General features: G+C 40.2%; 1 protein-coding gene across 1 annotated transcript in view; it reads right to left on the bottom strand.

The window, feature by feature from the left end:
* Positions 1–23,542, bottom strand: part of wdr17 (WD repeat domain 17) — a 41,671-nt gene that overhangs the window by 7,650 nt on the left and 10,479 nt on the right. The window contains exons 8-24 of the mRNA XM_077571645.1: positions 22,297–22,484; positions 22,005–22,173; positions 21,813–21,904; positions 21,386–21,468; positions 21,172–21,258; positions 20,769–20,933; positions 20,439–20,554; positions 20,111–20,197; positions 19,064–19,213; positions 18,844–18,974; positions 12,975–13,100; positions 9,109–9,264; positions 8,634–8,698; positions 5,930–6,062; positions 4,366–4,454; positions 2,539–2,638; positions 2,034–2,173 (exon numbers count right to left, since the gene is read on the bottom strand). Coding sequence (XP_077427771.1) covers positions 2,034–2,173; positions 2,539–2,638; positions 4,366–4,454; positions 5,930–6,062; positions 8,634–8,698; positions 9,109–9,264; positions 12,975–13,100; positions 18,844–18,974; positions 19,064–19,213; positions 20,111–20,197; positions 20,439–20,554; positions 20,769–20,933; positions 21,172–21,258; positions 21,386–21,468; positions 21,813–21,904; positions 22,005–22,173; positions 22,297–22,484 — 2,077 coding nt within the window. The remainder of the gene's footprint in view (positions 1–2,033; positions 2,174–2,538; positions 2,639–4,365; positions 4,455–5,929; positions 6,063–8,633; positions 8,699–9,108; positions 9,265–12,974; positions 13,101–18,843; positions 18,975–19,063; positions 19,214–20,110; positions 20,198–20,438; positions 20,555–20,768; positions 20,934–21,171; positions 21,259–21,385; positions 21,469–21,812; positions 21,905–22,004; positions 22,174–22,296; positions 22,485–23,542) is intronic.

Below are 23,542 nucleotides of genomic sequence, written 5' to 3'. Positions count from 1 at the left end.
CCATTACTATTATTTATTTTTGTAAATCACAAGTGTCAAACTCAAGGCCCACAGGTCAGACACAGGCATCCATGTCATTTTATGTGGTCTGTGAAATGCAAGAGGAATCGACCATTATGTCTTAGCTGCATGTTTAAGGTTGTCTTGCTGGAAGGTGAACGTCTGTCCCGATCTCAAGACTCCTGATATCCCTGCATTTACTGTAACTTAACTCCATTCAGCATCTCATTAACTCGACCCAGCTTCCCTGTCCATGCTGAAGAAAAGCATCCCCACAGCATGAGTATGTCACACCCATGTTTCACAATGGGGATGGTGTGTTCAAGGTGATGTGCAAAGTTTGTGTTCTGCCTGTACATACTAGGGCTAACAAATTATTCCAAATGTTTGTTGTGTCCCCGAAATGGCATTAGGCAAACAAATTAATTTCCAACGGTTTTCTTTGTGCTACTCTTCCATAAAGAGCAGATTTGTGGGGTCTATGACAAATAGCTGAACCGTGGACAGTTTCTCCTACCTGCAGCTTCTCCAGCGTTACAGTGAACCTGTTAGATGCTTGATGTGGACAAGTAGCCTACACAGCAACCTAGTGGTGGCATGCAGTCACTATCATGAGGGGCATGCATTATGGTCATGAATGTAGTTTATGGTCAATGCACGCTTTAATCGCATTTATTTTAACTCTTTCATCGCCAAGAATGTTTATTGACGTATACTAAAATTGTTAATGAATGCCGTCAATAACGTCAATTGACGTCAAGGGGGTTCTCATTGGGCAGTGCAATGTCTTGTGCAGCGCTAGTTTGTGAATGGGGTAGGAAAGTCCAAAAACGCCCACTAACTATGGCCAGCAGATGACAGCATTGTATCTCTTTTCAATGGGCTCCTGAGTATCAAATTACATGAAAACATGGCGGATCTCAGGAAATAAAACATTTTCAAGAATGACGTGAATGATCAAAGCATTTGTCACATTAAATCTAAATCACAGAGAGTTGCTAAACAAAAAATATTAGCGTCAAAGTCACTGTTGTGCAGAAAATGTATCTTTTCACAAAAAGCTTGTTTTCTCCTTTTTTTTTTTTCCATTTTTGCTTGATGTCACTCAAATGACCTATTTTCAAATAGTGATTACTAAAGAATGTAATAAGGTAGGAACATACCTTTTATTCTAATGAAAGAATGGAATCCAATCTTTCATATGGTATCCATATGGTATGTTTACGTAGTCATAGCACACAATATTCTGTTTGCCTTGAAAGATGAGTGAAAATACTCGAAATCAGCTGGCACTATCGGGGTTGTTTTTTGGATGACATTTGGCAGTAAAAGAGTTAAGACAATCAGGCCTCTTAAGCTCTCACCCACTGGCCACATAAAATGACTTGGTGGGTCACATTTGGCCCGTAGGCCTTCAGTTTGATACATGAGGCCAAGAACTGAAGTATTTTTTTTAATCATGTTTGCCGGTAGTTAAGCCCGTATCTCACTGAGTGGTGCAGGCTTGCGAAGTTGTGCACACATAGCGAGTGTTATTTTTTCGGCAGTCTTCCTTCCGTGTTGTAAAACGTTTACCGGCAGCACATGCTACGTCAGTGAGATACGGACTTTACCTGTTGAGGAAATTACTTGTACAGCTGATACAAGTACTCTTAGTTTTTTTTTTTTTTTTTTTATAGTAAAATAGTTAACAAAAAAAAGATGCAATGCATTGCATTTATTATTATTTTATATTATTTGGAGAGTATATTGCATAAATGTAACAACAAACTGAATACTTGCGGTATTTGTGAGTTCACAAACTGCCGAGAATACATCTTTACCGAGCCCGCTGATTTTCATCGATACAAACCACTGCTGGAATGTTTGTCACATTTGCAGGTCTAGATAAATAACTGTCACAGTTGATAATGTCACTATGGATTTTTTGCATTTGGGTAAAATGGTCTTCATATATATGTCATATATAAGGAAAATATAGATATTTTTAAATCCTGCAAGCCTTACAGGATTACAGAGTAAGGGGTACTCACCATGTCCGTGGGGTCATGTACTTCCTGGCAAGGAGTTCAAGACAGTAGGCCGTACTCTGTGTGGCTGTCTCGCCAAGGACTATACCCACACACGCAGCCAACTCCAGCTCATTACCTCTGATCAGACTAGACATGGCTAACTAAAAACACAAAGAGATTTAAAACATACAACATAAAACTAATTGTTATTTGCCTGTGATATTTAGTTGGACAATCTAAAAAAATAAAAATACCCTGGCAGATTATTTATGTTTTTATAAAGGGTTATCTCATTTATGACATACTTTCGGTCATTTGGCAAATAGGATTATGCTAAACAAAACAAAAAAGACAAAGAATATCCCAAATCTACAAGTCTAAAAGTTTTAGCTAAGAGCAATATCAATTTCAATAGTTATGGTGATGTATTGTAATCATCTTGGTCTTCTCTTGAACATACATGCAGTGTTTATGAACTGACATCTAGATGATCACATTATTATCATTATTATCAACACATACGCACCTTAACATTATCGACCGCTAGGTGGCAGCACGCGGCCAGAACAGAGCAGCCATCCTGAAAGTACCACTCAGCCAGCTGCTCACATACATTAAGAAGGAGACTGTAAAAATAAATAATAACAATAATAATGCAACAGATTTTATGGCACTTTTCTGTAGCACACTAAGCGCTTCAAGAAATAAAACAATCCTTATTTATTTACGTCATACTGTTTATTTGGTACAGAGATTTTTTTGGTTTTTTTTACACCCCCTTCAAAAATTTTAATATTTTTTTCAACCATGATTTGGTTGAGTTTGTATTTTAAAAAATGTAAACTTAACCTGAAGTTAAAAAAAAATGAAAAAAACAGAGCATACTCCTCTTCCAAGAGTTGGCTCGAGAGTTCAATTCAGCAGCATAAAGTTGCATTGCGGAGTTTAAAATGTTAATGTTAAAGATTTTTTTACATCATTCATGATCCACCAATGTCCAGATGAGTACAAAAAAAACCTAACTTTATAACTGTGACTGTGTTTATCAGGTTGTATGTTCCCTTCAGTTTCTTGGGGGTTGGGAGGGGTAGAGTGGTGGAGGGTGACATCATGCTCGTTGCTGCAGACATGTAGTGTTAGCAAACGACACAATTGGGATGGAGAGGCCGCCTTTGAGCCCACCCCAAAACTCCAGCTCAGACTCCAAGAAAATTTTAATTGGACGCACGCACACCTTGCACGAGTGTGACACAGAGGCTGCAGTTACATTTTAGGCCAGAGGCGGGCACGACTAAAAAAGTGACAAACTCCGCAATAGGTCTTTACAATTAAACAAAAAAAAACTTTGTGTCTTTATATCACTTCAATATTCCTAACATGATTAATAAAAGGTGTTTGTTTGTTTATCTGTTGTTTGTCCTTTAGAATGCATGTTATTTGTTGTAGAGGAAGTGTTGATAGCATCTGATTCATCCATTGTTTGACAGCAGCTTCCAAACCAATGCAATACATTTCTTTTCTGTTGTTAATCCAAAACGTGTAAATGTTTGCTCATTCCCATTCTGATTGTGTCTTTGTAGAAATAATTCCAACAAAAATAAACTTTTAAAATTACTTTTTAACAATCATATCCATTGTCATTTATTTTAGTTCCACTGTTGTCATATAAATTCTCATTAGCCATTTGTATTAGTTTGGTTTAAGGTGTGATTTCATAAAATTAGTTTGTGCATCCATACAAATATTTCCCCGCTCAGATTCTGATAAAAGATACAAGATACAGTGAAATCATCAACACATTATACAACCACGATATAACCCCCTTTTCTAAGTGTCATTGCTCATTATTTCATACAGAAAAGAAAAAGGGGAGGTTTGGCGAGAGCAACACTCCGATTTGCTGCCATAAAACTTCTGAGCTGTAAATATTTAAAGAAATGTTTACTTTATTATCAATGTCAAACTTAAATGTCAACTTTTTAAAGGACATCATGATGTTAGAGTCAGGCAACTACAAATCCCCGATCATCCTGACCCCCCTTTAATATTATTATATTATATTATTATATTTTTATATTATATTATTATTATTATATTATTATAATTTGAATATTGCATCTGCTCGCCCAGGTACAAATAGATGATTTCCCGATTCGAAAATCAAAATAATATTAATAGCTGACATCAAAAATATTTTGTCATAGTTTCATGTCATAACAAACAAAGAAAAAAATAAATAAAAATAAGCTTCAACCCAAACTGTTTTGTAAGTAAACATTGATTTTAAGCATAGTTCACCTTGCACAACAATGAGAAATGCACAATGTGGCTTTGGCATGTTTGTGGGCTTTACCTTTGATATTGTTGTCTGTTGTCCACATCGTTGGTTTTGTGGTTGATTAAGGATGTTTGAGGTGTACGGATGTTCCCCTCACATGCCCCCTAAAACAAAAATATTCAGAAGATCTTCTTCCATTATACATTTCTGGTGTGGAACTACTGTAACAGATGTAGGGAATTTAAAAAGTATTCACAGTGCGCCACGTTTTCCTACATTTACAAATGTAGTACAAATCTTGGTCCCAGTGGGGGGAAAAGAGGGCATGTTTGTTGGCCTCCCAGTTTGTGTGCTCTAATGTCTGGGTGAAAAGACCATCTTCGAGTTTCTTACTTAAATACTTTCGCTGGCTAACTTCCAAGATGCAGGTAAAAAAGCCTGGGCTGAGTATTTCTCTTTAATTATTCACTTCTTTTTTTTATCTCATCGCTCTAGAATTGTATTTAATACTAGAAACTTAATTTCAAATCCCTTATGGTGTGGCATTTTAGACCTGGACAGATAAATTTCATCTGTTGTAAAAAACTGTTGGGATTTGGCAGAGTTGAGGACACAATTGGACGGAAGCGAGGCAGGTGTGTGTGCAAGGTAGAATGGTAGTTTAATTTCAAAACAAGAAAAAGGAGAGTACCGTAAGCAATGCACATAGAATAAAAATACACACAAAATTAACAAAGTCCAAAAAGATATTAGGTGTTAGGAAGACTCAAAGTTACAAACAAATGCTGAGATACGACTTGATCGTCACTCGAAACAGCAAAACAAATATCAGCAAGACATGACAATGACAATAACCCGACAAAGAAAGCAGCGAACTAATGCTGCATTCCAGGAAGATGGGAAGTCATACTTTTCCAATTACTCATACTTTTACTGCAAACCAGGAAATATGCACGGGAACGTCCCTTTGAACTTGGAAATCTGAGTTGAGAAGTCGGGGAAAAAAGGGCCCAGATTTCACTGACCGGTTTAAATCTGATGTCACTCGACAATGGCGAACCCCGTAAAGACCGTGAATGGCAAAACATAATTTACACGATTATAAACACATTTATATATTTATTTATTATAACATTAATTTAGTTATTCGAAAAAAGTTACTTTGCGTAACCCAACGTGATTTCAACTAACTGTGTTATCCAAAACAACAAACGATTTATCGGAATCATCCATCTTTGTTGTTTACATTCGCTTGGAGGTCGGAACTGCGAGATCTATCCGACTTTCCACCTTCCTCTAATGCAGCAACGAGATAAGGAGAGACCCCTGGACAAGACACAAGTGGCTGAGAGAGCTGATAGGATGACACAAGTGACTAGGATAACAAGCACAGGTGGACTAAAGGTGGAATAAAACTTAACGAGACATTGACGAAAAAGGACACAAGCAAACATGACAACTAAAATCTAATCAAAACTAAAATTCACAAAACACAGAACATGACAGACTAGTTTTTCTCAAATAAGAATGATTGCTTAAGTCAAGTTTTCTGTCCAAGATAGAACTACAACTACTTATGGTGTTTAAAGCTCAATTAGCTCTGAGTAAAAAACTGCAATTGTCTTCTTTTTCACTGTACCTGTGCAATTAGTAAGGCCTCAAGCAGTTGTCCTCTGCCTGTGAAGAATGTTACAAGCTTTTTAATATCTCCTGTGGCAATGCAGTAGGGGATTGCATCATCGTTATCCTCCACCATCAGCTGATCCGCTCTCCTGCGATACAATCATAACACATCTTTAATGGGGAGGTATATGAGCCATCATATGTTTTTCACTCACATTTTCACATTGACACATTATTTATTGACTGCATCTAAAAATATCAGATATTAGGAATCTAAACCTTTCTCGGATAGTAGTTACTACAGTTTACAGCTATTAAACGTTTTATCCTATATAAATGAATCTTTTTGCCACAATTGACCATTAGCCACTCCAGTGGACACGAGTGTAGTGTAGTCTTGACCTCCACTGCCATCCAGTGGTCAACGTTTGTAAGTGAGAAAAAAAGACACAACAAGATGGCCGACAGAAGTTCAGATGTGACGTGCAAGGAAGGAATACTTGTCTATTCCTTCTATTCCAAGAGGTCCCTACAAACAAAAAATATATTGGGACATCCTTACAAATAAAACATATATTGGGACATCAAGCAACAACTAAGGAGTAATATAATTGTTAAAATATCCAAGTATTGATTTTGTAATTTGAGGAAATGGTGATTGATCATGAGTCCACTAAATTGGACTTTGGACATCATTATTTAATAATAATAATAATGATAATAATAATAATAATAGTTATATTGTGACTACAACTTAGTGTTGCTGTAACTTTGTTGCTTTTTATTAATTTTTTTGCTTTAAATCATCATTTAGTTTTTATTATAGCAATATTTTATGGATTTTAGTCCTCATATGAGAGTAAGGATCCTTGTCCTTATGTTTTGCAGTGGTCAGGTGCTAACAAAACCTACAGGATAGTTGACCATATATCATTTGACTCTGACCTCTGGCTGTCGTGGTTGACACGCCTCTACAACATTGCGTGGACATCGGAGACAGTGCCTCTGGATTGGTAGACCGGCGTGGTGGTCCCCTATTTAAGAAGGGGGACCGGAGGGTGTGTTCCACTTCCAACTATAGAGGGATCACACTCCTCAGCCTCCCTGGTAAGGTCTCTTCAGGGGTGCTGGAGAGGAGGGTCCGTCTGGAAGTCGAATCTCGGATTCAGGAGGAGCAGTGTGGTTTTTGTCCCGGCCATAGAACAGTGGACCAGCTCTACATTCTCGGTAGGGTCCTCGAGGGTGCATGCAAGTCCGCCCAACCGGTCTACATGTGTTTTATGTATTTGGAGAGGGCGTTCGACACAGGGGGAGTCCTGTGGGGGGTACTTCGGGAGTACGGCACTCGGATTCGTTCCCAGTGAGGGTTGGACTCCGCCAAGGCTGCCCATTGTCTCCGATTTTGTTTATAACTTTTATGGACAGAATTTCTAGGAATTGAGGGGTCCGGTTTGGTGGCCTCAGCGTTGTATCTCTGCTTTTTGCAGATGGTTTAGTTCTGTTAGGTTCATCAAGCCGCGAGCTTCAACTCTCACTGGAGCCGTTAACAGGCAGCTGAGTATGAAGCGGATGGGATAAGAATCAGCACCTCCAAATCTGAGAACATGGTCCTCAGTCGGAAAAGGGTGGCGTGTCCTCGTCGGGTCAGGGATAAGATCCTGCCTCAAGTGGAGGAGTTCAAGTATCTTGGGGTCTTGTTCACGAGTGAAGGCAGGACGGAGCGGGAGATCGACAGGTGGAATGGTGAAGCGCCTGTAGTGATGCGGGCTCTGTATTGGTCCGTTGTGGTGAAGGAGCTGAGCCAAAAGGCGAAGCTCTCGATTTACAGGTAGATCTACGTTCCTACCCTCACCTAAGGTCACGAGCTGTGGGTCGTGACCGAAAGAACAAGATCCTGGATACAAGCGGCCAAAATGAGTTTCATCCGCAGGGTGTCGGGCTCTTCTTTGGAGATAGGGTGAGAAGTTCGGTCATCCAAGAGGGACTCAAGGTTGAGCCGCTATTCCTCCGCGTTGAGAGAAGCCAGTTGAGGTGGCTCGGCATCTGGTTCAGATCCCTCCTGCCCCCGCGACCCAACCCCGGATTAAGCAGTGGATAATGGATGTATGGATGTATGGATAGATGGACATATTTCATCAGTTGCTCAAATGCACGTTATCCACGCTTTGGACATGTCACCAACTCCTTGAAAAATGTATGTTTAAAAAAATGAAGGTGATTATTTTTTTTCATGCCTAAAGAGTAATAAAAAGAGTTGAGAAAGAAATCCTGAAGCAGGTTATCATAATTTGTGCATGAACGGGTAAAATTAAGAAATTAAATAATACAATGGAAAACACTGTATTGTCCTGAAATTGTATTATTGTGGATGGATGGATGAAATATATAGTAGGTCATCAAATCAGTGTCAGTTGAGTCTATACATTGCCTGTAGGGATTTTTGAGGTCCAGCAGGTGTCAGTATTCAGTTAGACAGTATTGACATAGTATATATCTGTATCAATGCAGTTTTGCAATGTATCAAAAGGCTTCACGATGCCTCTTCTACTACCCATCACTACTTTTGGCACATTGTCTAAGCAGGCTAAATCATACTCTACCAGTGATAATATTATGTCCATCCATGTTTAACTTCAGTGATGTCCTGCTACACCCATCAGTCGTAGCTTCGTATTTTTACAGTGTCATTAATAAATATATAGGTGAAAATGAAAACCTACCTTTGCATCAGTTTTTTCCAGTACTTCATGGATACTCCTGGTGCTACAGCTAACGCTTTCTCCCACTGCCAGAGAAAAATATTTACACTTAGTCACTAATTCAAAACATTCTCAGTATGTCCCACTTGTTTGTTTTCATCTATCATGTGACCATACACAAAACAACGAATGCCCACCTTTCGGCGAGTGCTTCCGCCTTTTCGGCGAGAGCTTTATGACCCGAAGTCTCGTAAAAATACACTGACTGAGAAGGACCGTCTGTACTGACCCGGATCAAGGAATATAGTGTAAATCTGCTACAGTCGGTGCTCAGACCGTGGTTTATTAAAATTAATTTTCTTCATGAGTTAACAGCATTGTGTAATTTATTGGCTATAGATATGAAGTTTCAACACAAGTTTGTTGAGTAAAGATTAAAGAGTGTGCTGTACTGTGCAATACAAAAAAGAAATATGCAGGATTGCTCATGCAGCACCTGTCCAAGCTCCACCATTAATTCGCAGTATCGCTGAATCTGTCCTAGCCTCAGATGGATATTGCCTGCTTCTTTAAGCCGTTCTTCTTTACTGGGAGCACCGATACCACCTCCGAATTTAGACATCTTGACAATGGTCAATTCCTGGGCTTCAGACTGAGGCACAACACACAAAAAAAGAGGACAGGACAATTCAACTTGAAAAATATTGAATACACAACAATAATTTTGTAATTATAGAAGAATGTGTCACACTCACAGCGAGGGTGAAAGCATTAATTAAATTTCATACACAGTACGCAGGGTTTTTCCTGGCTCAAAATGAGGCAGTATCATCCTGACTATGTTGGGTGACTACTGATACCAGGTATCCGTATTGGTGCCAATACCAGTCTTATTTGCCCTCCTGGAGCCATTTTACAATCAGGGACTAGAAATGAGAAATTATATGAATATAAAGTTTCTATTAATTTTTTGCCATTTTTTTTAACTACAATCATTAAAACTTAATCCACTAGTACATATTAAATTGTAAATATAGTTCAGCGTTGTTGTAAAACACTATTATGTTTATTGTATATACTGTGTTTTTATGACTTTGGCAATGGCTGGAGCGCGCCACCTCTGCCTCAAACAACCAGGGCGTGTGCAACGGTTGCTCCATGGCGTTCCTTTCCTGCAGGTCATTCCCTCTCTCTCCCGTTTCCTATCAACTCTTCAGCTGTCCTGTCAATTAAAGGCTAAAAAGCCCCAAAATATATTTTAAAAAATAAATCAGTTTCTTCTTCTGTACATTAAAGTTAAAAAAAGAAAAAAAGAAAGCTGTTTCTTCTTCGGTTGTTGCTTCAGGTCTTTCCAGTGAACGTCTGTTGATATAGCGCCTCCATAATGGCGCAACACTGCAACTGCAGTTAAAATGCATTGCTGCCAGCGCTGTGTTGAACGATACCAGTGGCTCAGGCTGATGGTGGCAAGCAAATTAGGTGGAGGTGGCTGCCTCAGAATTTTGTAGACAGGTAAAACCCTGGTACAGTGCATATGTATTTGCCAGCCACAACTTCATGATCATTTGCAAAATAATAACAATATCAAAAGTCATGATTTGAGTTTTTGCTAAGCTTTTGACTTTTGTTTTCCTGGAACATAACATTGGTGCTTTGGTCCAAGTATGGGTTAATTATCTGGAGTTTTATGGTGCTTTTTCTTCTGTTTGTTGGTCATGCTTTTGTCTCCACCTGGTTTCATCAGTTCTGCTCTTCATCTATTATTTTCATTTCATTTATTACTTTATCCTCGCAGGACAATGCACAGTAATGGACAAGTTTGTAATATATTGAGAATCACTGGCATGCACAGGTAGACCCCTAGTGGTGCTCACACCCTTGCCCCTCTGCCCTCTCTCAAAAAAAGTGCCCTTTGGAAAGTTTTGCAAAAAATAATAATTTACTGAGGACAGGTCAACGTTGACACAATCTTTTAGAAAAGCTGAATGATTAATCGCGTGTGAAAAAAAAAACAATATGCGGACCCGACCTAGCTCTCTCTCTCGCTTGCTTCGTCATGTGAACGCTAATTACCCACGGTCGCGGTGTAAGACAGACACACACACACGCATCTCATTCCCCTGTTGTTCCACCCAGCCAGTTAACTGTGTTATGAATCCAGTGAAATTGTATTGTTTGTTTGCCATCTATTCCCTACCTATAATCATTTTGTTTTGAAGTAGCATGTCTCATACAGCACAAACAACTGAGCATAAATTAGCCGATATTAGCCACCTAGTTTAAAATGCTATATGCTAATTCAATAATAGGTAACGTGATAACCACCACATAGTAAGACTAATAACGGTGAAATGAAGCTTGCTGTGATCCGTGCATTGAAAAGCATTAGACTGTGGATCATTGTAATTTCATTTGTGGGGATTATTTTGATCGAGTCCGGGCTTCGGCCTTCCTGGGTGGAGTTTGCATGTTCTCCCCGTGCTTGCGTGGGTTTTCACCGGGTACTCCGGTTTCCTCCCACATTCCAAAGACATGCATGGCAGGTTAATTGAACACTCCAAATTGTCCATAGGTGTGATTGTGAGTATGGTTGTTCGTCTCTGTGTGCCCTGCGATTGGCTGGCAACCAGTTCAGGGTGTACCCCGCCTACTGCCCGAAGCCAGCTGGGATAGGCTCCAGCACCCCCGCGACCCTAGTGAGGAAAAGCGGTCAAGAAAATGGATGGATGGATGGATGGGATTATTTTGACTTCAAAATGTGATGAACTGTTTGTTTGTGTCTGGTTTGTATTATGCTAGTAGTCACAGGCAAAAACAATCAAATATGTCATTGGTGATCGAAGCATTTGCGTTGAGTTGCATTGTGGAAATATCAGAAATGCCCGGACGCTTTTTATTGTCAATTGCCTGTGAAAAATAAAATGTTGCCTTCTTGTAATGACAACAGTCAGTCTTATTCATTCTCATGCCATTGGTCTGTTTGGTTACAATTGGTCTATTTATTTAGTAATTGTAGCATTATGCCTAGGAAGGAGAGGCTGAAAAGGGGAAAAGAAAAGGAGCTACAGCAAACAATCAAAGGAAGCCTCTCTCTGCTCTCTTGGATGAAATCAAAGACACATGAAGATGAAAGGTCAGACTGAGAGTCAAGGCCAGAGAGTCATGTTAACTAGAGTTTAGCACCTTTTAAAGATCCCATTTTAATATAGATTTTCTCCTTATGGTTAATTGTATTGAAAAATCTTTTTTTTAAGTAGTTTTAATCAGCAGGCAAGAAGCTTTTATTAGGTAAATTTAGTACAAACCATAACTGTAAGTTACTTCTATGCTACAATTCTTGCAGTTGTTACCCTAATAGGCTGTTATTTAAACTAGCTGTGGGGTATTATTAATTATTATTATGTGTGTGTAATGTTTATTTAAAAACTTCTATTGACATTTCTGAACATCTGGGCATTTCTGATATGTCCCCAATGCAACACAATGCAAATGCTTCCTTTATACGGTGAAAACAAACGGCAGATTGTAATGCTTTTTCCTGTGACTATCATACAAACAACATCTTATCACATTTTGAAATCAAAATAATCCTCCCAAATCAAATTACAACAATCCAACGCTTTTCAATGAGCAGATTTCGTTCACCAAATTGACGGCCATCTTGACTTGTGACGTCCCCCCCGGGCTCGATCCAAGGGCAGTGTGACTATGTTGAAGTATCCTTGAGTAAGATACTGAACCCCGAGTTGCTCCTGATGCTGCGTCATCGCTTTGAGGTCCATGTAAGGTGGGAAAGTGCTATAAATTAAGTGCCATGCATTTTTACTTGATTATCTATAATCATTTCAAGTATTTTATTGTGGACTACATGCATTTTTAATGAAAATATATATGTTTTTTAATTGTTTTGTTACCCATGTTTACACCTTGCATTTACATGTTTTCATTATATTATTAGACAGACAGATAGATAGATAGATAGATAGATAGATAGATAGATAGATAGATAGATAGATAGATAGATAGATAGATAGATAGATAGATAGATAGATAGATAGATAGATAGATAGATAGATAGATAGATAGATAGATAGATAGATAGATAGATAGATAGATAGATAGATAGATAGATGGATGATAATAATAATGATAATAATGATGGTTAATAATGATAATAAAGTGGTCATAATGCTGTGGCTGTGCTCTTTGGAAATGTAGCACAGATGAAGTGCCAGTTGTTCATAGTAATTATTCACTATGGAAGAAATAGCATTTAATTTGGTTGGCTGGTGGTTAAAACAGTTGCTTTATTGTGTAGCTAATCAGCTTCTGCACATGTGAAGGTTGATTGCAGATACTTACTGTTTTAAACTTTAGCAGGTGTTTCATGTGCATTACACCCTTGCTGTAGATGCCTGGTAGCAGTGAGTCATCCTGTCCATTAATGACTGATACCAAGTCCCACAAGTTGCTGCTTCCCCCTGGAGGCTATCAGAAAACACACACACACACACACAAGTAAATTAATCACAAACCGGTTAGAATAGCCTAATTAAATGATCTAAATATTCCAGTTATCAAATAAGTAATTTTGAAGTAATGCATCATGCTAAATTATAAATGAGTGTTGAGGGAAGTGCAGTCTTTGGGGAAAAAAAGAAGCTGCAGTTGTACAATTTGCAAGAATTTAGATCTGAAGTGTGTGATCTAGGGATGTCCCGTGCGATCACGCGATCGGAAATCGAGCCCGATCACGTGGTTGCTGACTCAATCAGAATTGGACGTTGTCTCCCGATCAGGACTCTGATAACTGTATGAGTTTTTTTTTTATATATAACTTTTTAGAGTTGGGCGGTGGCACAGAGTGAATGTGGATAGCGAAGACGGTGCGACTTGCACTGTGTGCAATGTGAGCATCGTGTGGCGGAAATGATATATATAGTAGATATGTTGTTTCCCCGCTACACTTCATTGATGGCCAGCCAAGGAGCCCCGCCACCATTAGGCACTGGTGACTAGGACGTACTTTGTGCCATCCCGGAGGATCTAGCTGCGGGCGCGCTTCATTTCCTCCACACGAATACAGCTGCGGTGCCTGCGCCGGCGACTCTGGAGTCTGGACATCCTTCGAAGGGAGCCCGGTGCCTAGCCTAGCGCGAATCCGAGGGGTCGGACGTCCTAGCGGAGCCGCCAGCCTTTTGAGTAACTCATAGATGTGCCCAAAAAAAGGGGGTTTAAATGGTTTACTTAGTTTAACCACTGTCCACTCACCATATAAAAGGTCTCCTTAATAAAATGTCTAGGTATCGGATCGGGATTAGGAATCGGCCGATCTCAAAATGAGGTGGCAAAAAAGTGTGATCGTGATTGGCTAGCGACCAGTTCAGGGTGTACTCCGCCTCTCGTCCAAAGACAGCTGGGATAGGCTCAACCACGCCTGTGGGCCACAAACCACGTGATATGGAGGCCCAAAAATGCCAAAATAAAAAAAATTATAGATAAATAAAAGTGAAAATAAAAATGGGTATAAAAAATATAATTAAAAAATTTAATGCAAACAATAATATAAATTTTGATAAAAAAATAAAAAAAAAACAAGGAAATATATACAGTATGCATAAATAAATGAATACAATAAAAAATAAATACAAAAACAAAAAATGAGATTCCCCCAAAAAATTATGAAAACAAATGTGGAAATAAATACAAAAATAAATATATAAATAGAATTAAATGTCAATTAATAAATAAAAAGACTCTGCGCTCATATTTATTTCATGCTTCAAACGCTGTCAGCATGATATGCGTCATGAAATGTTCAAAACATTCAAATTAGGGGGTGGTCTTAAGTATGTAGTCTTGGGTTGAACTATTCGCCTCTTGGTTGATCGACATGTCAGTCTATGTCCAAGTCTGCCCGTTCCACAGCAGGGGAGGATTCACACACAGAAAAGAAACAATGGACCTTGTTGTTTACAGGAACTTGTGTGACATTGTCGGGCAACTCAAGTCGCAAGTTGTGGTGACAGTGGACAAGATAGTCGTCCATTGTTGGAGCTCTCCATGCAAGCCAGCGAGACTTCCTTGTTCACCAACCTCCTCACTCTACCATTGAACGGCAGTTTGCAACGGTTGAGTCCAACCCAAGACAAGGACTGGACCCTCATTTGAATAACATGTCATGACGCATTTCATGCTGACAGCATCTGCAGCATGAAATAAATAAAAATGAGAGGAGAGCCTTTTTATTTGATGACTGATAGTGATATTGATATATTTTAATCTATTTATAAATTTATTTCCACATTTATTTTTATTTTTTTGAGTCTCATTTTTTTTATTTACTTTTACTTTATTATTATTTATTTATGCATTTATTTATTTATTTATTCATGTGTATATATTTGTGTTTTTGTTTTTATTGTATTTAATTATTTAATTATATATTTTTATATATTTTTTTAGTTTTTTTTGCATTTTTGGTCCTCCATATTGTGACGATATGCGGTTCTGAAAATGAATAAATGTGTGAATCTCTCTATTCTTCATGAACTGCCAATGTTGCATATCAAAATGACCAAAAATGTATTTATTACTGTTTTTAATGATGATAGGGTGCTCCATGATCAGAGTGAACAGTCAAAATAAAATCAAGACAACAGTCAATCGACATGACTTTGTTTTTAATACTAATACTAATAAGTGCTGACATGAGATGAACAGAATATTGACCTAAAAATGATTGACCCTAAAATGACAATGAGATTGTCCAATTAGTATGATGATGCTAATGTTATGTTGTCAAAATATTTGTGGTGATATATTGTGAATTTTTTTTCTGATATTGACAATTTTAAATCGGTAATATTAGTTACCATAATTGTGATAAATGTTTGGTAAACTAATACTATACATTTCCCATAGGTATGATTGTGAGTAGTTGTCTTGACTGGTGAGCCATCTAAGTTAGCCCGAGTGACCCGGAACGCAATGCAAATGCAATGGTGCAGAAAAAATTGATTAATGGATTGTAGTAGCATTAATGACTGCATCTAGGTTTTGGGATATGTACTGTATTGTCATCCCTTCCATGAGTCGACAACTTATCGTGGTGGAGGGGTTTGTGTGTCCCAATGATCCTAGGCGCTATATTGTGTGGGGCTTTATGCCCCTGGCAGGGTCACCCCCATGGCAAACAGTTCCTAGGTGAGGGACCAGCCCAAGCACGGCTTACATGACTCCTTATGATGAACACAATCATTGGAAAAATGTTTCCCTTGCCCAAACACGGTTCACCGGGGCCCCCCTCTGGAGCCAGGCCTGGCGGTGGGGCTCGTACATGAGCGCCTGGTGGCCAGGCCTAGACCCATGGGGCCCGGCTGGGCATAGCCCAAAGAGGCAACGTGGGTGCCCCTTCCCATGGGCTCACCACCGGTGGGAGGGGCCAAAGGGGTTGGGTGCAGAGTGGGCTGGGCGGCAGCCAAGGGCAGGGACTTTGGCGGACCGATCCCTGTTTACAGAAGCTGGCTCTTGGGGCATAGAATGTCACCTCTCTGGCGGAGAAGGAGTCCGAACTGATGTGTGAGGCCAAGAAGTTCCCACTAGACATAGTCGGACTCGCCTCCACACACAGTTTGGGCTCTGGTACCAGTCCTCTCGAGAGGAGTTGGACTCTCTTCCACTCTGGAGTTGCCCACGGTGAGAGGCAGAGAGCAGGTGTGGGCATACTTATTGCCCCCGGCTCGGCGCCTGTGTTTCCCTCCGCCTTCGGGTGGGGGGACGGGTCCTGACTGTTGTTTGTGCCTATGCACCAAACAGCAGTTCAGAGTACCCACCCTTTTTGGAGTCCTTAGAGGGTGTGCTGGAGAGCACTCCCCCTGGGGACTTTCTCGTTTTGCTGGGGGACTTCAACGCTGAGACCTGGAGGTGCGTGATTGTAAGGAACGCCCAACCCCCCCGGGGCACATTGAGTCCGAACGGACCATGTTCCACGCCTGCATTGTTGAGGCGGCCGATCGGAGCTGTGGCCGTAAGGTCGTCGGTGCCAGTCGTGGCGGCAATCCTTGAACCCACTGGCCAACAAGCAGAAGAAGGAGTCCTATCAGGGTTTTTTGGCCTGTGGGATTCCGGAGGCAGATGACAGGTACCGGCTGGCCAAGCAGAACGCGGCTTCCGCGGTCACTGAGACAAAAACTCTGACATGGAAGGAGTTTGGTGAGACCATGGAAAACGACTTGTGGAACGCTTCGAGGAAATTCTGGTCCTCCATCCAGCTTCTCAGAAGAGGAAAGCAGTGCACCATCATCACTGTGTATAGTGGAGATGGGGTGCTGCTGACCTCGACTCGGAAGAATACTTTAAAGACCTCCTCAATTCCACCAACACGTCTTCCTTTGAGGAAGCAGAGTCTGGGGAATCGGAGGTGGGCCCCATGTCGGGGTTTGCTATGTTGTCTGGGGCTTTAATGCCGGTCAGACCTGGCAAACCCAAACGTATTGTGAGGGTCTGCTGAGAACTTCTGGCAGAATCCCCTGTCAGAAAGAGCTTCGACACCAACCTGTGGCAGAACTTCTCCCTTGTCTAATACTTCGAAGACCTCCTCAATTCCACCGACACGTCTTCCTCTGAGGAAGCAGAGTCTGGGGAATCTGAGGTGGGCCCCATGTCGGGGTTTGAGGTCACTGAGGTGGTTGGAAAGCTCCTCGGTGGAAGGGCCCCGGGGGTGGATGAGATTCGCCCGGAGTTCCCAAAGACTCTGGATGTTGTGGGGCTGTTGCATGGACATTGGGGACAGTGCCTCTGGATTGGCAGACCAGGTGGTGGTCCCCCTTTTTAAGAAAGGGGACCGTAGGGTGTGTTCCAACTATAGAGGGATCACACTCCTCTCCTCAGCCTCCCTGGTAAGGTCTATTCAGAGGTGCTGGAGAGGAAGGTCCATCGGAAAGTCGAATCTCGGATTCAGGAGGAGCAGTGTGGATTTCGTCCCGGCCGTGGAACAGACCCTCGGCAGGGTCATCGAGGGTGCGTGGGAGTTCGTCCAACCAGTATACATGTGTTTTGTGGATTTGGAGAAGGTGTTCGACCGGGTCCCTGTACGACCGGAATCAGAGTTTGGTCCACATTGCCGGCAGTAAGTCGGATTTGTTTCCAGTGAAGATTGGACTCCACCAAGTTTGCCCTTTGTCTACGATTCTGTTCATAACTTTTATACAGAGGCCGAGGCATTGAGGGGTTCCGGATTGGTAGCCTGAGCATTGCATCTCTACTTTTTGCAGATGATGTAGTGCTGTTGGCTTCATCAAGCCATGATCTCCAACTCTCACTGGAGCGGTTCGCAGCCGAGTGTGAGGGGCGGTTGGGATGAAGATTAGCACCTCCAAATTCGCCCATGGACATCAGTCAGAAAAGGGTGGAGTGCCCTCTCCGGGTCGGGGATGAGATCCTGCCCCAAGTGGAAGAGGGTCTTGTTCACAAGTGAGGGCAGGATGGAGCGGAAGATTGACAGGTGGATTGGTGCAGTGTCTGCAGTGATGTGGACTCTGTGTTGGTCCGTTTTGGTGAAGAAAGAGCTGAGCCGAAAGGCGAAGCTCTCGATTTACCAGTCGATCTACGTTTCTACCCTCACCTATGGTTACAAGCTGTGGGTCGTGACCGAAAGAACAAGATCCCGAATACAAGCGGCCAAGCCAGCATGGTCTTAGCTCCTACCAAATGAATGCAGTCACTTTCTCGTCTCATGGTTGATCCTGTTGAAATGGAAGGATGTACGACCACCCTACTTTATTCGGTGAGTGAGAGAAGTCATGATGTGCTTACAGATTGAGAATTTAAGATATTGTCTAAGAGGTTTTCAAAAAAATATCATAAGACCTTTATGACCATTAATTAACTACATGGAGAAGTTGTCATTTGTTGATGTGTGACCTTTGGTGTAAGCCAACGACTTTGTAATACGATGCAGCCTTTTTTTTTTAAGTTGTTGTTGTTTGGTTGGTTCTTTTGGGGTTAACATTTGTCTAAGTTGTGCCGAAATATAATAATCAATCTTTGTGCCATTCTTTGTAACTTGTATACTTTTGTTACTTGCCAACTCAAGGGCAATTTGTTGCTTGTAATCAAAATGGAAAATATAAATAAAGTTTTCAACAAAAAAAGAACTATTAATATTGTATTATCAAATGTATTATGTAAATACAAAACTACATCAACAAAAAATATAGAAAATAGCTACCGAGCAGCATTCAGAGAACCATCGCAGCTTCTTGGCTGTAGTGTCGGAGCTTAGCTTCTCCAGCTCCTGCTTGATGTCTCTTGACACTTTACCACAGAGCAGTGGTGGAGAACTTGGAACCATAGCTTTATCTGCAAGACACATCACCAATGTGGGTCTATACCACCTTAGAATTCCCAACAAGACGAAACAGAACCAACCCAGAGTGAATGCAGTATACCAGTGTTTCCAATTATCTTCTCCCATGGTTGGTTGGTGAGGATGTTTAGCAGCAGAGGAGAGATGAGGGGTGTTAGAGACCACAGCCTCACTGTACTGTCTCTGCTACAACTGGCCATGGTGAAAGGACGACTCTGATGGCATGTTAAACCTAAACGTGCGCACGCACACACGCACACACAAGTCCTGACATCAACCCAACTGAACATTTGAAGGATGCACATGATCTTTATGGTGGGTGACCAACACAAGCATGATGGCTGATTTGACCTTGGAGAAGTCACATTAACAATTTTCTTTACAATTTGTTCTATGTGGCCCCACTGTCTAAACATGGTACCACTGTCTAAACATGGTACTCTGATTAATATTGCGTAATTACTGTACCTTTAAAGGAAATTGAATTTCAAAATCGCTTCTGCCACATGTGGCCAAGAAATGAAACTGCACACTCCCTTCTTCACATACACAAAACAATGCATGCATGACATCACATCCGCAGACTGAGGGCGAAAAATATCGATCCTGAATCCAGTTTGAAAACTATTGGCCAGAGGCTTGCAAGAGTACCCATTGTGAACAGCTAAGGTGTTAATCTGCTCATTAGAAGATGTTTTAGTCATAAATGGCCAAATGAAAAGGCTACTGTAAAGATATTTTGGGGCAAATTTCTACATTGAGCAGCTTTAAGTAATTGTTATTTTTAATAATAATGACATTTAGGTACACAACCAATTTTTCATTCAATATCACTACAAAGTCACCTTTGACCCTTAACATGTTATTATTTTCTCACAATAGTTATCAACAATGTAGGATGGATATGCCACACTTACTACAAAGTCTCAGCAAGTGCTTACATTTTAAAATGATCTCTTGTACAAAATTAATACGAAATCACAATGTCCATGACTGATGCCATTTTTTAACAGACCTGTTGGCTACTCAATTGTTACTTGGGAACAATTCAACTAGTCAACTAGCGCGGGCTCCGTATCGGTGAAACCTGGTCATCAACCATTCATATTCCATTCATTCATCATTTTACCATAGACATCAGCACCATGGTCATAGACTGTGTCCAGGCAGTTGCCATCTCTTGTGTCCCAAACTTTGATTGTATAATCCCAAGAGCCTAGAAATAAATTACAAAAAAATAATTAAATAATAGCTATGTATCTCTAAATTTTCTTTACCCACCAAAACTGCTTTATCTATGTTTTATTGCACCTTGACTATAACTGTGAACAGCCCCTTGAAAACTCCTACTGGGCTTATGTTAAACAGTTGAAGAGCGGTATGTAAATCACTAAAAGTATGATATTAGTATATTTGACTTAATGAATAAAGATAAAGGACGGTAGAAAAAAACATACCTGAAATGAGGAGGTATGGAATCTCTGTGTTCCACATGAGGCCTCTGACTGGCGCTGTATGACCACTCAACACATTGATGCATGCATCCTGTGTGTAGTCCCATATACGAACAGTACTGTCAAAATACAATCACACGTGCCTCTTTAATTTATTTATCTTTTTTTTACAATACAAAACACAGAAGAATTCATAAGAAATGCATGATAAGGTATATTACGTACATACATACAGTATATCAGCTTTTTTTCATTTATCTTTAGAGTTTTGGGGGACATTTTTTTGTTCATTCATTTGATAATAGACTCATAACTGTTTGTGTTTGAACTCACCCATCATCTGATCCAGAACAAAGTATCCCCTCTCTGAGCGGAGACCAACGGACATGAAATACTTTAGCTAGGTGTCCTGTAAAGACTTTGAGTGGCTGGTCTGAGCTGGTGGCCAGGTAATACACACGGACATTCTTATCCTCGCAACCAGTAGCAATCATATCCCTGTGGGAAAAATTCAGCCATTATAAAACAGCTATACTTACATATAAAGCTTACATGATTTTTATATCATGTAAAACAATATTGTAATATCCTTCCTGGCACTTTGTGGTACATCATGTTTATTAATCATGAAATATCTTGCAATTATGTTTTGTTTTCTGTATGGATTCAGTGATTAAGGAACTGATCTGTGGTACACAAAATATATTGCTGTCCCTGTTAAAAAGGTAGAACATACTTGTTGTTTTGACTCCAGTCACAGCCAAAAACTGCAGCAGGATGCTTGTACTTATGAAGGATTTTACCATCAATGGTCCGAATGATACTGTTGTGGGGTGGGGTGGGGTGGGGGTGTTACACAAAAACTCAAGATACGAAGTATGTAATCAATATTTTTGGCACAATTATGATATGCTGTTAAATAATAATAAGAACAGAAGATGACCACTTACCAGAATCCATCACCACTACAGGTTGCAATTCGCTTTGAATCTTTGTGACTCCAAGATATACAAAATATACCATTTTTACCATGCTGGAGGAGGATTAAACAAAGATTAATAGAGGGTCACAGTTGTTGTTTTTTAGAGTTATGTAGATTTAAAGGATTAAAAAACAGCAAATAAATGATGTGACCTGGGGAAAGGTCACTGTTGAATAATTTTTCTTAATTGTTTTTTTTTTATCCAAACGGTAGGACTGTACCTGTGCAGTCGCAATATACAGTACAACATACAGCAAAATATAATGGGAAAGAATGGGATTTCATGTGAAATCTACAGGTTGTAACTGCACATCTAAAACCTCCTCCTATAAAAATGGATGCAGTGCAATACGGAAAATACACAGAAATATTTTTATAGCAGTGAAGCAAAAAACCTCATTAAAGCGCGTGATTATTTTTCCTTTCCTGATGTCCCAAATAAAAGCTCCATTGCGAGATGTTGCTCCTGCAATGCAGTTTAGGTCACCTTCAAAACACACAGTTTACATTATTTTGTTAAAATTGAGACATTTTACTGAATTTGTGTATACATGAGTAAGTGTGTGGGTGTGTGCTCGTGTTTGTACCTGGAGCCCAGGACAAAGAGTAAACCACTCCTTCATTGCCAGGGGACGTATAAACTGCTGTCAATGTGTTTGTGTCCCAGATTTTGATGGTTCCATCAAAGCTAGCTGTAGCCAACAAATTAGGGTCATCAGGCTTAAACTTGCAGTCAAAGATGGTCTCGACATGGCCCTGGAAATGGACAACTGTCATGAATTCTACCAAGAAACAAATTATATGTTTCAGTTACTAAAATAAATAAATATTATTCTTTTTAGACAAAAATACAATATACAAGTACTTTAATGACAATACCAGGTCTCGTAGAAAGTCCCACTTCTTAGCGCCCATGTCATAGAGCCCTACACCTCCATCCATAAAACAACACACTGCATGACCAGGAGGCAAAGAGAAGGACTGGTTCTGTGACAAGGTTGGGGGAGGTACTGCCTCACTAGTAGAGCTGGTGTACTGGCTTTTACCAGAAGAACAGGAACTGTGAGCTGTTGACAGAGGAGAATCACATAATCTATACCCCAATAAATTAGAATATCATGGAAAACAATTTCAATTTCAGTTAAATTCAAAATTTGAAACTGGTATAGAACAGATTCACTACACACAATCCCCCAAATTTTGAAAATTCCACCAGAGCCAATCTAAATTATTTTTAATATAGAATTGTTGGCCTTCTGAAAAGTACTGTATGTTCATTAGTCAATACTTGGTTGGAGCTCCTGTGTGTGGCAGGTCAGCAATCACCCTGTGGCATTGCTGGGGTGCTATCAAAGCCCAGGCTAGTTTGATAGCAGCTTTCAGCTTGTCTCTGTTATTGGGTCTGATCTGATGTCTCTCATCTTCCTCGTGACAGTACTCATATCTGGTGAGTTTGCTGGCCAATCAAGCACAGTAATATGATGGTCATTGACCAATTTTTGATCGTATTGGCAGTGTGGGCAGGAGCTCAGTGATGGCGATATACAAAATCAGCATTTTCATAAAGCGTGTCAGCAGAAGGAAGCGTGAAGCATTGTAAAATTTCTGGGTGAACAGCTTCATTGACTTTGGACATCAGAAAACGTTGGATCAACACTTGCAGATGACAAGGTTGGCCAACTTGGTATCCCAAAACCATCGTTAACATCGTTGGAAGCTCGACTTCAAGCAACTCTGAATGTGTGCCTTTACACTCTTCTTACAGATTCTCCAACAAAATGAAATATTTACTTTTGTTTAAAAGTAGGTCTTTGCACCAGTGGGCAATTGTACAGTTTTTTTTCTCCTTATCCCTCAAACCAGACTCAGTGAGTGATGATTTAAAAAGTCAGAATGCCTTTGCAGGTGATTCAAGTAAAATATTTGATTGGAGTGTGACTGTGGACTGGAAAACAATAATAATAATGCATTGGATTGATATGGCACTTTCTCTTTTGCTTTCACTCACTCAAAGCTCTCCCAGGTAATGCATTATTCACTTACTCTCACATTCACACGTTGGTGGCGGTAAACTACGTAAGTAGCCACAGCCGCCCTACTGTAGGCACATAGAGGTATGGCTGCC

The sequence above is a fragment of the Vanacampus margaritifer genome, chromosome 7 (genome assembly GCF_051991255.1).
Source record: "Vanacampus margaritifer isolate UIUO_Vmar chromosome 7, RoL_Vmar_1.0, whole genome shotgun sequence".
Taxonomy (NCBI): Eukaryota; Metazoa; Chordata; class Actinopteri; order Syngnathiformes; family Syngnathidae; genus Vanacampus; species Vanacampus margaritifer.
Note: the sequence above shows the minus strand (reverse complement) of the source record. Positions and strands in the feature narration are given on the sequence as shown.